Here is a 15011-nt window from a genome sequence, read left to right on the forward strand (position 1 = left end):
CGAGTGTCGCATACAATCTCTTTTGGTATTCCAAACCTGCAAATTATATTTTTCCATAGGAAGTAGAACACTTCTCCGATCTTCTAATAAGGACCTGCTTCCACCCATTTAGAAAAATAATCAGTTAAAATTAAAAGAAATCTTACCTTTTTGGGAGCCGGTGATAGCGGTCCAACGATGTCCATCCTCCATTTCATGAATGGCCACAGGGACAGAACCGAATGTAGGGGTTCTGCCGGTTGATGTACTAGTGGTGCGTAGCGTTGGCACTTATCACATTTTCGTATAAAGTCTTTAGCATCTTATTCCATACGGGGCCAGTAATACCCTGCCCGAACTAATTTCAGCACCAAAGAATCTTCACCTGAGTGGTTGCGGCATATCCCTTTGTGGACTTCTCTCATGATATAGTTAGCTTCTGATGCTCCTAAGCAGTGGGCCAACGGGCCTTGAAAGGATTTTCTGTACAATTGGCCTTTCTTGAAGCTATAACATGCAGCTTTGACGTGCAACACTCTTAATGTTTTGGGATCTACGGGCAACTTTTCATGCTCGAGGTAATCGATTATTTTATTTCTCCAGTCCCAGACCAAACTAGTCGAATTCACCTCATAGTAACCATCTGTGTCCAAGGCTGAGTTCATCAGTTGTACTACCGTCCCTGATTCCGATCCTTGGATTTCTGTTGATGAGCCCAAATTTGCCAATGCATCTGCTTCTGCATTATCTTCCCTCGGGATATGAGTTATTGACCACTCCTGGAATCATGCTAATAGAGCATGAACCTTTACCACGTAATGTTGCATACATTCCTCTTTGGTGTCAAAAATTTCATAGACCTGATTTATCACCAACTGCGAATCACATTTGATTTCGATGACTTTAGAGTCAAGTCCCCAGGCCAATTCGAGCCCTGCAATCAAAGCTTCGTACTCTGCTTCATTGTTAGTTAAAGGAATTGTTCTGATAGCTTGCCTTAAGGTTTCCCCCGAAGGAGTGATTAAGACTATTCCGAGCCCGAACCCTTTTACGTTTGAAGCTTCATCCATAAATAAGGTCCAAACACCCGATGTCGATTCTGACACCATTATTGCCTCCTTAGCTGCCAGAGGCAATAGTTCCGGGTTGAAGTCGGCCACAAAGTCAGCCAAGACTTGCGGCTTAACTGTAGTCCTCGATTTATATTCTATATCGAATTTGCTCATTTCGACTGCCCATTCGGACAACGTACCTGAGAGCTTGGGTTTATGGAGGATATTTCACAAAGGGAAAGTAGTTACCACCGCTATAGGGTGGCATTGAAAGTAGGGCCTTAGCTTCCGAGCGGTGACTACGAGAGCTAAGGCCAGCTTTTCTAGATGTGGGTAGCGAGTTCTTGCTCCCGTTAAAATTTTGCTAACGTAATAAATGGGAGGTTGCGTACCTTCATCCTTTCGGAATAAAATTGCACTCACCACAACTTCTGAAACCATGAGGTAGAGTAACAACGTTTCACCTTCCTTTTGTTTTGAGAGCAACGGAGGGCTTGACAAATATTTCTTCAATTCCTTCAAGGCTTGCTGATACTCCGGTGTCCACTCGAAATTGTTTTTCTTTTTGAGTAGTGCGAAAAAGCGATGACATTTTTCCGATGAACGTGAAATTAACTTGCTCAAAGCTGTCAATCTCCCCGTGAGTCTCTGGACTTCTTTTATGTTAGACAGTTGATCCGAGATATCCTCTATGGCCTTGATTTTGTCGTGATTTACCTCAATTCCCCTTTGTGATACTAGGAATCCTAGGAACTTACCCGCACTGACCCCGAACGCACACTTCTTGGGATTAAGTTTCATATTGTGCTTCCTCAGGATGTCAAAGGTTTCTTGCAAATGTTTCAAGTGATCACCTACATTCAACGACTTAACGAGAATGTCGTTTATATATACTTCCATAGTCTTTCCTATTTGTTTTTCAAACATCTTATTCACGAGCTGTTGTATCTTATTCTCGAGTTCCAAGTGGCTCCGGCATTTTTCAGCCCGAAGGGCATCACATTGTAACAATATATACCAAAATTCGTTATAAACGAAGTCTTTTCCTGATCTTCTGGGTTCATCTTGATTTGATTGTACCCAGAATAAGCGTCGAGGAAACTCATTAACTCGTGCCCGGCCATAGCATCAATCATCTGATCGATATTTGGCAATGGGAATGAGTCGTTCGGGCACGCCTTATTAAGATCTTTATAATCTACGCACATGCAAAATTTATTATTCTTCTTAGGTACTACTACTACATTGGCTAGCCAGTCCGGATATATTACCTCTCGGATTGAACCAATCTTAAGTAAAGTAGTTACCTCTTCTTTGACGAATTCGTTCCTTGCTTCAGCAATATGACATTTCTTTTTCCTTACCGGAGGTACATTGGGATCCAAGCTTAACTTGTATACGGCTATCTTTGTTGGGATGCCTGTCATATCTTCGTACGACTATGCAAAACAATCGGCGTTAATTTTAAGGAATTCAATAAAAGCAAACATGTGCTCCGGGTGCTGTCCTGTTCCCAAATTGAATTTCCTTTCTAGGAATTCATCGAACAATGCAACCTGCTCCAGTTCTTCTACCGTGTACTTCGTCGCGTCCGTCTCTTCCGGTACTTGAAAATACCTTGGTACCTGATATTGTTCTGACTTTTCTATCCCCGAGTTATCTTTCTCTGGTTCGGGGGCAGGTGCCGATTATAGTAATTGCTACGCCGTACGTTCCTTTCCTTTGCTACTAGAAACCGAAATTGCATTCATCTCCCTTGTTGCCAGTTTATCACCCCTTATCTTTTTGATCCCCTCGAGTGTCGAAAATTTTAACAATTGGTGATATGTTGAAGGCACGACTTTCATCTCGTACAGCCATGGCCTTCCCAAGATGATGTTATACCCCATGTCTCCGTCTACCACTTCGAAAAGTGTTGTCTACATTACTCCCTTAGCGTTCGTGAGCAGCAACATTTCTCCCCGGGTTGTCACATTTGCGAGGTTGAATCCGGCGAGGAGTTTCATTGCGGGGATAATGCTTCCGGTGAGTTTAGCTTGCTCCAGTACTCTCTATTGTGTGATATTAGCTGAACTTCCTGGATCCGGTAAAACATGTTTAATTTTAAAATCTAACACATTTAAAGAATTTAGCAGTGTGTCATTGTGTGACAGTAGTAATCCGTCTGCATCTTTGTCCGTGAACGTGATATCGTCATCCCGGAGCCTCTTACTATGAGTTATCGACACTTTTGTCTTCTTTTCTGCTAAAACAGTGACCCCGTTAATTTCATTCCCTCCGAAGTTCATGTTGATCATTTGGTGTGGAGGTTCTTCTCCTACTTTCGAGGTTTTTGCATCGTCTCTGTTCCGATCATAGTTGTTCTTATCTTGATCGCTCAAGAATTCTCTGAGGTGATCATTTTTTAATAGCATTGTCACTTCTTTCCATAGGTGTCGGCAGTCCCCAGTCTGGTGGCCGTTAGTGCCATGGTATTCACACCATAAATTGGGATCTCTCTGGCTGGGATTAGATTTCACAGGTCTTGGGAATCGTGCCTCTTTGATATTTCTCAAGGCCGACAACAATTCTACGACACTGACATTGAAGTTGTATTCTGATAACCTTAGGTAAGAAAAATCTAGCGACCCTGAGACTTCTCTATCCTGCAGTGATCTGTTGTTCTGGCCACGATCGATCCTTCTATCAACGGTGAACCTGTCTGCTGTCCGAAAGTTCCTGCCGTGATATTCTATCCTCTCGTAGGGCAGAAACCGGCCTCTCGAAGTCCGTCTATCCATGTCAATATCATCTTTCTTTTTTTCTCTGTTCTTCCCCCATCATTTGGTCGATGATGCAAAGTCAACCTGATCGTCTTTGATCCTTATTTTTGATTCATACTGGTTTTGGACATCCGCCCAAGTCGTCACTTGGAACTCGAGAAGACTTTCCTTCAACTTCAGGGAAGCGTCCGAACTTCTCGGATTTAAACCTTTGATGAATGCTTCAGCTACCCATTCATCCGAGACCGCCGGTAGTAACATCTTTTCCTTCTGGAACCGGGTGACGTACTCTCGTAATAAATCGGACTCTCCCTGCACGATCTTGAATATGTCGGCCTTTCGTGCCACCTTTATGGCACCGGCATGAGCCATGATGAAAGAATCTGTGAGCACTTCAAAGGAATCTATGGAATGCTCGGACAATAGTGAATACCACGTTAATGCTCCCCTCGTGAGAGTCTCACCAAATTTCTTCAGCAACACAGACTCAATTTTGTGAGGAGCCAAATCATTTCCTTCCACTATTGTTGTGTAAGTGGTAATGTGCTCTTGTGGATCTGAAGTTCCGTCATACTTTGGCACCTCGGGCATTTTGAACCGCTTCGGGATTAATTCTGGGGCCGCACTCGGGTTGTACGATAATTGAACATATTTCTTCGAATTCGGGTCTTTCAATACTGGTGGCGCATCCGGGATTTGATGCATGCGGGCGTTTACTTCCTTCATGAACCGTAAATGTTCCTCCTTGAACGGGTCGTTATCGTTGTTGATGCCGGATCTGCTCCCCCCGGCCCCGTCGGAGCCAACTTCGCCCATGGGAGTGTTGTTGTCGACTCTCCGCGTCGTTTGGTTTGCGGGAACATCAGGAGGAACTGGATCTCGCCTGTTTGCATTATATGAGGCACCTGATAACGCCTGCTTCAGTTCCGTCATAACCTGATCCTGCCGCGTGAGATGGCCTAGAGTGACTGTCTGTTGCTCCTGCAGGATCCTTACTGCATCCGCTACATGCTCCTCATCAGTATCATCAGGAGTTGCCTCCCGAACCTGTCGAGGGTACCGACTATCATGTACCGGTGTGGCGTCGTTCCCCTCATTGCGAGTGTCACTGATTGAATCCTCGAAATGAGGTTGTTCCCCTTGAATTTGAGGGTTGTGTGTGCCGTTAACAGTGTTATCTGCCATTTTTTGTGATTTTTTGCTAAGACAAAGTAATCAAACTTGTTAGTAAAAAAGGCAAGGATAAATTTAATTTCACGATTGTCTAGGCCCCACGGTGGGCGCCAAACCATTTACCCATAAAACGGTACAGTTGAATTTGTTCGTGGTTTCTAAACAAGTGAATTAATTTGATCCAAAAGGTAATAAAATAACTGATGAAATATAAAATATTTAGCCTTAGAATGTAGATAGAACGACAGAGCTAGTGAGTCCGGGAACAAGGTTTCCGGGCACAACAATGATAAGATCAAAAGCGAGAGAGTAAAATTGTATTAAAATGCTGTATAGAATGTAGTATAAGTTAGCCAGAAAATTCTCCTTTACAATGATAACTGAACTCTCTATTTATAACTATGTCTAGGGAAGGAGGTCCTAGGATCATGCCTTTCTTTAATGTCAATTATGAGGGCCATTGATGAAGATGTAACGTTAGACATAAATGCCAAATTCCTTGTAACGGGTCATCATCCTTAATGCTGCAAAATATTCCGTATTAAATGTTATCGGGCGCAAAATATCTAATACTCATTTGATGATCATTATTCCTTTTGGTGACAAGAGGAATAGCTATGTTCGGTGGCCATCTCCATCTTGTGTTTCACGTGTCATTCCTTTAAGCGACCACGTATCATGTCGTATTTTTTCCAATACAATAATATTTAATGGACTGGGTCTAGCCGCAAGCAGAAAAACTGAAATTAAACTCTGTAACTTGGAAAAGCTTAGTCAAACTCCAAAGAAATTGCTTATTCCTGTCCAGAGGACAAGAAATTTTCGTTGCATTAGTACTAACCTCCCTCAACCTCTTATCACAATAAGTTCTTTGAACCAAGATCCAATATTCAACCTTCTTTGGATAAATCTTTGGGCTTCTCACTAGTACTAGGTAAACTATAGGAAACAGGCTCGAGAAATGGTTACTCGATTAGAAAGAAAAATTCATAAGATGCAACAATTCAAAATCAATCCATGAAACTTTCTAAACGTGAGAAAAATTCAGGAACATGTTCCAATAATACTCTGGGTTTTCCCTGTCTGGGGTCTATCATCAAATGTACGTTCTGTCCACAAACTAATTAAAGAATCACAGAACAAAGAAGAAATGGAGAAAATGAAGGACGGCATGGCGCTATAACTGCAGAATGGACTCAACAAGCTCATAGAGAGGTGCAAGCTCTGCCTTGTCTATCAAGCGGAATTCCTGCATCAAGCAAACTCAAATTAGCAACTTGTTGCGAGAAATTCGATCTTTCGACCTCATACTACTTGTGAGGAACAAATGACTGCTAATAACTTATGACAATGAATCAAATCAACAATATGAAATGAGCTACTTACCCATGTGTAGAGAACAAAATGCTTAAAGCAGGTATTCAGATGAGCTTCTTCCTTTAGACCGACAATCTTTTGGAAATGTGAATGGTAGATATGGGCATATACACGAAATAATCGCTTAAATATTGTCTTCACAACATCCTGAAAGTTAGGCGGAAATGGCGCACCTGTAGCATACCATTGGTCTAACATAAATACACCTTGATCAAAGAGGGAATTATTATGCACAAAACAAAGAGACACCACTTACCCAATTTTTGAGGAAAGATTGATTCATCATCTAGCTGAGTCTCTATCCAGTTCATTAGATAATCCACGTACTTTGGAGCAGAAACTTCTATAGGTTTCTTTATATTCACTCCATCAGCCCATCGATACTCATACCTGCCAAAAGTTGTGTTGGAACAACTTGCATGGTCATTCCACGACAAGTATAGGTTGCATTGCAATTTCCAGTAAATTCATACTGGGGCATTTTACAAATTCAATGCAAATTTTTACAAGCTCAATGCACTAACAAAGAGGACTCAAGAGCTAAAAAAGGAACTTTTTAGTTTCACTCGCGGAGATGCTTCAACATTTAATACTTTAAACAGGTTGATTCAGAGAGACAAACTGACTATGATTGGATTACCTATTCCTACTGACATACACACATTCTCCTTTCTCCACTTAATAATCTGTATGCATATATTATTGAGAGACAGATATATAAGAGAAGTGGTAAAATCAAAGCTCAATATTCTGAACGTCGAGTTGAAACCAGTTTGTTGTGGTATGTCTGTGGAGATGCGTTCTCGCTTGATTGAACACTGACAAATAAATTTTCCCATCTTCTTGCCTTCTCGCCTGATTGAACACTGACAAATAAATTTTCCCATCTTCTTGCCACTAAAAGCCAGTCTAAAATTCATATTGGTCTAGATTATCCATAATAATGATGGACTTACGCATGCAAATTAAATCTTTTTTTGGATATATTCAGGAGCAAGGACATTGTATGCTGGATATTGTAATCAAAAGGGTGACTGGTCCATGAAGTCTGTTGATGACTACCAATCCTTCAATGGGATTAATAACATTTTAACGGTTTCCAGAAGAACACTCTCAGCAGCCTTCAGAATTGATTGGTTTAAGCCAATAAAGAACGCAAGATGCTATTGGTATTAAAGGTCTTAAGCAGATTATTAACTGATAAAATCAGAATCAGAACATATGCAGCATTAGTGGAGACAGAAACTCCAAATGCAGGGAGGAATTAGGATTTGAGATTGGAAAGAGATTTGGCCAGGTCTTCTCTGAAAATTATAGTGTCAACGAGTGTATAATCTCATACGACAAAGATATCTATTGTGGCAATATGTATATGTACTTTACAAGTAGAATCAGAAACAAAGTAAACAGATCGAGAAACATACTTTGGCCCTGCCGACATTGTTGGACAGCTTGATGAAGTGCAGAATTCAGTTAGGGTGCCGTACAATATATTCACTTGGTTGAAAAAGTCAACAGCTGTGTGAAATTGAAAAAAATTAAAGGTCAGCATTAACTAAACGGTGCAATATATCAGTGATTATCATTGTGACATGTGCATTAACTTCAATGAGGCATTCAAAGCAAACATCCAAATAGAATAGCAAATGACATTTGTGGTTAATGAACAGCTCTAATACCAAGTAACTTATCACATAGCATATTTCTCTTAACTACCAAATGAAGAAGCTAAGGATGGTTTTCCAAGAGGAACATTTGGTAGAGGCACTTTGGAATATGTGGCTCTGATAGTACCTTACACACCCTTCTATACAATACTATAGAAATGAGAAAGGAGGTTACACTCTTGAAGTATTTATTGGGTTGGGATTTTAACTAATTTGTTTTCTCGTTAGTGAAGATAAATCTTATCGGCAAAGTTAACAGAATAATTAACCATCATCCTTCTTTGGAGAATGTGAATAGCTAGTTCTAGTTCATTCACCTTTGGTTTTATTGATTCCATATCTGGGCACAAATATCCATATTTAATTTGTTAGTCTCTCCTTCTCTTTTATTTGTCTTACTTATCATTCCTCTGTAAAACTTTTAGAGATAAATTTACCCACACTCGCGGCTAATGTCATTGTAATTCATAACTCTGGCACATGTCAACTATATCTAAGCATTATCTGGTTCAAAAGCTTAACAATAGTAGATTCCATATATGCTAATCTCTGCTGATTGTGTTCTATAGTTGCAATATCTGCTCTGCCCTAGATGAGTAATTATTGGTTTACTGAATTACACAGTATCATCATAAAAAGAAAGATGAAATGAATGCACGACTCATCAATCAAAGTCCATATATGTTATAGACAACTGCAGCCTATGCCAAATTGTCCATCATTTAGGTGACAAAGAATACTGCATTGGCCATGGAGAAAACATAAGCAAAGTAAAATGGAGACTTTGCCATAATATCATGGACAGACTTCTAATCGATGTTCCATTGGGATGCATTTATAGGGATGAAATTCGTACTATTTATAGCCAGCCACTCATGAAGATCTTCACCAGGCGGTAGCCGCACTGCTTCTCTTAAGTTGCCACTACCTAAGGTAGCATCAATGTGCTTTCTAAGTTGCTCACCCTGCATTTGAATAAATAAAAGACAGAAGGTGAGAAACGTTAGAATAAAAGAAATTTACTGCTGGCATAAAAACCAAACAATCACATTGAACTACCTCCTTCCCCTTTACACCCAAAGGAAAGGGAGAAGATGTATCTTTAACGTTTTACTCTAATCAAACCATTGAAAGCCACAATTTTGGTATTTAGAGCTTAAAATAAAAACTATAACAGAAATACAGTGTATGTATCCGCAAATACACCCAACTCCTAAGCAAATTAAAATGAGGAATGTAATTTGAGACACATGATAGAACTAGAAGAGGCATTAACCAAACCTTGCTTCCTGATGGAGCATTCTTTTTAGGGCGAAAAGTCTTGTGGTTCCTGAAACAACCATTTGAATTAAAATTAATCAAAGTAGAGCCTTGAGATTTGGGACAAAATACATCACTTCTCCTTTTAGTTGCATAACAAGTTAGACACAAAATCCGTGATATTAGCTTGATTATTGATACAAAAAACTCTAATCTGGTCATAATGAATGCAGGAAGCTGTTTTTTCTTAGTGACACAAATTTTAATATTATGAATACTACTTTCATAATCAATCAAACTCAAAGATTATCATTCAGAATCAAAACTTGGAGAATGAGAAGTTACAAAAATATGTATGCTTCAACGTATGATCGTAGTATTATACTTCTTAAGTCATTATAAACATTACTTCCATGAACAATCAAACCAAAAGATTATCATTCAAAATCAAAACCCCATAATAAGAAGGAAAAAGACATATGCTTAAACACTTAGTAATAGTGATAAAGATTAGCCCTGTCTTTATCAATCAACTCCAAAGATTGTCATTCAAAATTAAAACTTGGAAAACCCCATTAAAAGAATAAAATTGAAAAGTATTTTGCATACAACAAATACCTGCTTCCAAGGCCAAACAGACTCATGATTGCAGAAAGAGCAATTGGGTTGGTCAACAAAAAGCTCTGATGATTATATATATATATATATAGGTGCTGAGGTGAGGTACGAAGTGTGTTTTATATTATACAGAGCGGCACCTTCCCTCTCTCTCTCTGTGGGTATGAGTAATCTGTGTGTTTGTATTTCTGTTTTCTGGCTGTATATGAATGTTAAAATTTGATTCTTTGCCATTGCCAGCGCCAAGCTTACCTGGATCTGCCTCATTGTCTCATTTCTCTATGCATGCCCGCTTGTACTTTCTACAGTACTTCCTAATTTATTGTCTTCACTGAATCTTTTTCTCCAGTACTTTTTAAAAAAAATGAAATTTATGTTTTTTTCACTTGACAACATAAATAAATTTTTACATTATTCACGTGATTTAGTATGTCCTAAAAGATTATTTATTTTAGTTTTCAGGTTATTAATTTTATAGAAAGTTATTTTTTATGTAACCTAGCAGAAAGTTATTTTAAACCTTTTTTTGTTTAACTTTTCCCCTTTATTTAAGATTTTTATATTTATTTTCTTTTTGACGATACACACATGTGGTTCAATTTCTCGTCTTAGAGCAATTGAAAGGAAAATGTCCACTAACTTGTCTTTAAAATGCAGGAAGCTAGGAAGTTAAGTCATAGTAGTAAAAACTTGCGTGCACTTTTACATCAAATCAATAGATATGTGACATGTATTATATAAAATTTTCTTACTTAATTATAATTAATTAATACTCTCTTCGTTTCAATTTATGTGAACCTATTTCCTTTTTAGTCTGTGCCAAAAAGAATGACCTCTTTCCTTATTTGGAAACAATTTACCTTTATGTAATGATTTATAGCCACACAAAATATATGTGCTTCATTTTACACCACAAGTTCAAAAGTCTTCTCTCTTTTCTTAAACTCCGTGCCCAGTCAAATGAGTTCACATAAATTGAAACGGAGGGAGTATATACATATATATTCTTATCTCATTAACTCATCTAACCATGATAAGTTGATATAATTTAATATAAACATTATGTGTAGTTAAATGTTTACTCTTATACAACCTCATGACTAGAGAGGGCAGTGGAAAGTGTTTATCCGTAAAACGGTACAGTTGAATTTGTACGTGGTTTATAGACAAGTCAATTAATTTGATCCCAAAATAATAAATAAATTAAACAAGAATGTAAGACTTAGCGTTGAAATCGAGATAAGACAGTAAAAATCTTGATTCCGGGAGCAGAGCTTCCGGAGGCAGTAGTAACAATATTAATAAGTAAGAAGATGAAATATTATTGAGCTTTTGAACAAAGTATAGTATCAACTTGTCAGAAAATTCATGTGTTTTACAATGGTTGTTGAGCCTCTATTTATAATTGCACCAAGGGAACAAGGTCCTAGGATCAAGCCCTTCTTAAATGATAATTATGAGGGCCATTGAAAAATATGTAACGGTGGGCAATGAATGTCATATTCTCTGTAACGGACTATATACTTAATGCTATAGAATATTCTCCATTAAATGCTAGAGGGTAGCATGCATTTATTTCGCCTTCATGAACAGCATTCCCTTCCGGAACAAACGAGATCGTTGTCTTTGGACTTGGTTGCCTTCTGTTTTCGTCTCCACGTGTCGCTTTATCATGCGAGCATTTAATATGAACATATTTTACCCTATACAGATAGTCCCCATCCTTTTTGGTGGCATAACCTCGTGTCACCGGGAAGTTGGTAAGACACATTTCTTGGCAGAAAATTCTCTGGCCCCTTCTGAAAAGTTTTTGACGGTTGATTAGACGCACGTCACTCCGTATTTAATGCCCCAAACATGCGTCATCCCACGATTCAACAACGGTTTTATCGGTTATCGAGGTAATTATGGCCATGATCTTATCCTCCTATTACTTTATTTATATGCATCAACCTTCTCCCTTTACACTTCATAACTTTCCAAACTCTCTCAAACTCTCTTTACTCAACTCATACTTGTTTTCCACTTCCTCTAATCTTCTTTTTCATAGAAAGAAACCCTTATTCTCTTCTGATAACAATGGCCTCCTCTTCTAAAAATTTCAGTGCTTCGAAAAACAAAGAAAGTGTTGATGATGCTGCTCCTCCCACGGTGAGCACCATCATTCCTAGAAAGCTTATTACAGCTAAGGATTTCGAAGAGAAGTACCCTTCTTCTAACCCCCAAACATGGGTTGTTAGCATGTATCCTTCTTCCAACCGTCCTTCTAGCATCCCTGCTATGAAGGAAGATTGTGGTTATCAAGATCTGAACATCATTGCTTCTGACCTGGCGGAGCGAGTAACACTTTACAAGAAGGATTTTATGTATGTTTATATGTATCCCTTTACTCTGGGCCCGTTCTCATTGAGCGGGGGGCTTGACTACGTTATCTTGGAGTTTTGCCTTCGTTACCAAGTCTGCTTGGCACAGATGAGCCCTTCTTATATGGTGGACTGTTGCTTGTCTTTGGCGTCCATGCCAGGAGACGGGAAAAGAGATATCCATAGCTTGACTGACGAACCTTTATTCCACCAAGATTTTCCGTCGGGGGAATGATAAACTTTAGCAAACGCGGTCACCATGCTTTACTAACTAGCATGGATAATGACAACGATCATGAGTGGAAGGAGTGGTTCATTGCGATTTCCACCAGAGACATCATCCCGGCCACAACTCCATCCTTTCCTGAATTATGGAACCGCACTCTTAAGTACATCGTCTATCTTTCTAGTTAAAGATTGTCCCATGGTATTGCTGATTCTTCTTCTTTCACTATTTCAGCAACTCGGTGGACACCACCTAGGATTGAGGTCTTGGACCAGTTGGTCCAGATGATTTTGGATGTCACTACACCTGAGACCCGCAAGTGGAAGGAACTGGCCCTTAAATATAGGTGGAAGGCCAAAAATCATGGTAGGTTGAACTTATATCGCCTGTGCTTCTTGTGTAAGAAAAATTGGTTAACCTTTCTTTCCTGCTGAATTCAAGTCTTCTGCAGGGCACTGTTACCGTCCTCGAGGAGGACGTTCTGGCAGATCCAGCTGATGCGGCGAGGTTGCTGCAGGAGGCTTTTACTCGAACAGGTGTCACCGGCCCTACTTCTGGTGCCAGTATTTCTTCTCAGAGTCCCCGGCCGGAGGACAAGCAACAAAAAGGCGACGTTCTTCCACAGCTGAGGTTAAAAATAAAAAGGCGAAGAACGCCGCGCCCGAGCAATCCGCCCGATGCTGTGGTGATGAGCTCCGCTCCTGAGCCAGCTATAGACACTGTGGTGATCGATAATGATGGAGGAGTCAGTGATGAAGGGGATTCTCTATATAAAAGGTGACGACCTTCATCAGCTCAACAAAATGTTCAATCTGTTGAGCTAGTTACACCACCTGAGGACAACGCCCCGACTCTCTGGAGGGAATATGACATGGTGGAAGATGCTAATTCTCACTTTTGAGTCCTAGTCACCATACCTGGTACCATGAGGTTGGGTACCACGTCTCTTCCATTTTCGGTTGATGAGCAACTAACAACTAGCACTGCATTTATCGCAGCTGCTTCTCAACCTACAATTCCGTCAGCTTCATCTCCTTCTTCTCAGACCTTGCCTTGGCCACCAGCAAGTGATACATCATCTCCACCAGCCGCAGTCGTCCGAGAGGAAGATACCTCTTTTTCCCAATCCCAAGTTCATGGGAATTTTGGCATAGTTATTCTGCCCCCTCAGAAGATCCACAAAGGAGGAAGAGTGTCTCCCTCTCGGTTTCTACCGGATACTATCTGTTGTCCCGGCCGGTGGAACTTGCTTATTTGAAGCCTCAGGCTTCAAAAAAAGATAGGAATAAAATATAATATCTCTCTCTCGAGAGTGTTTGTTGAATAATTCCATGCACAACGCAATGACGGTACAATCATTGTTTCCTCTATTGTTTCTTCTATCGTTGTTATGGCAAGGTTTTTAGTTTGTACTTCTATTTTGCAGGCTAACTTCCTTGCTTCCGAGGGCCTTCAGAGGTTTATTCTTGATAAGGAGGAACTTACCTTCGAACGGGATCAATTGTTGGTCGAGCGAGATCAAATTGCTACTCCTGGAACTGGAAGCACGAGCTGCTGAGGTTGTAGAGTTGGAGGCTCGATTACAGCAAAGCAAGCAAGAGGTAGTGACCCTCGGCCAAGAGGCCGCCCTGTTAAGTGTACAATTTGAAGAAGCTAGAGCAAAGTGGGTTGAGGTCCACAATGCCTTTCTTGTTGCATCCGATTGCGAGGCTGCCTCTACTCAAAGATTGAACAATTTGGAGGCAGCCTTGAACTCCAAAGTTGAAGAAGTTGCTGATGCTGAGGAGAAGTATGCCCGGTTGGAAGAGAGGCATAAGAGAGTCATAGAGAACAATAAAGGTTTCAACTCCACCGTCCGTGAACTCGATGTCAGCCTCTAGGCCACTAATTCTGAGCGGGATAACCTTTTGACTTTGGAGTTCAGTTCAGAGCGGCTTCCCTCAATGTTGAAAAAACATGTTCTATGTATAGCATGAGTAGAAAAACCTTGGAAGAGGCCAAAGGGGGTGGCATTGACATTGATGCCGAAATCGCTTAGGCCTGTGAGTTGGAGTCAACTACCCGAAGGGGTCTCCCGGTACAGCTTGATTCTACCGACTCTTTTGGTTCGGGTTAAGAGTTCTTGGGAACTGAAGAAGAACTAGAAGGTGATGATGTTGAAGGCCAAGATATTTAGCCAGCAGCGGATCCACCTACTTCTCCCTCGGGTGCAGATGCTTTTCTTCCTCCAGATTCCGGGGGTGCAGTAGTTTAGCTTTTTTCTTTCTTTTATTTTCCATACCTTTGTATTCGTTTAAGTATTGCGCAAGTTTTTCTCTTTGCGTCGAATTACGCAAGGCTTCGGGTGTATTTGTAACACCCCAAAATTTTTTGAAGAACTTAAGTGTAAAGCCCGGTAAAATTTGCAAAGAAAATAATATTTCATGGTGCCGGACTAGACTTACGTATTTGAGGATTATAGAAATTCTTCGCGGCGAGCTTGCTCGTCCGGGTTGAAAAATTCATGGGAAAGTAAAGGAAAATTTTTGGCGGAA

At 40.1% G+C, this 15011-nt stretch overlaps 2 protein-coding genes across 2 annotated transcripts; both read right to left on the reverse strand.

Annotated features, from left to right (window-relative positions):
- Positions 1-3850: 3850 nt before the first annotated feature.
- LOC138892262 (uncharacterized) lies at positions 3851-4978 on the reverse strand. Its single transcript, XM_070175967.1, has one exon. The coding sequence runs from the start codon at positions 4976-4978 to the stop codon at positions 3851-3853; it is 1128 nt and encodes a 375-aa protein (XP_070032068.1).
- A 991-nt stretch (positions 4979-5969) lies between these two features.
- On the reverse strand, positions 5970-10066 carry LOC104106783 (MOB kinase activator-like 1A). Its single transcript, XM_009615410.4, has 7 exons — positions 9889-10066; positions 9292-9340; positions 8867-8975; positions 7768-7861; positions 6600-6733; positions 6353-6516; positions 5970-6215 (listed from the first exon to the last, which is right to left on the reverse strand). The coding sequence occupies exons 1-7, from the start codon at positions 9912-9914 to the stop codon at positions 6144-6146; spliced, it is 648 nt and encodes a 215-aa protein (XP_009613705.1). The 5' UTR covers positions 9915-10066; the 3' UTR covers positions 5970-6143.
- Positions 10067-15011: the final 4945 nt, after the last annotated feature.

The sequence above is a fragment of the Nicotiana tomentosiformis genome, chromosome 5 (assembly GCF_000390325.3).
Source record: "Nicotiana tomentosiformis chromosome 5, ASM39032v3, whole genome shotgun sequence".
NCBI classification, from domain to species: Eukaryota; Viridiplantae; Streptophyta; class Magnoliopsida; order Solanales; family Solanaceae; genus Nicotiana; species Nicotiana tomentosiformis.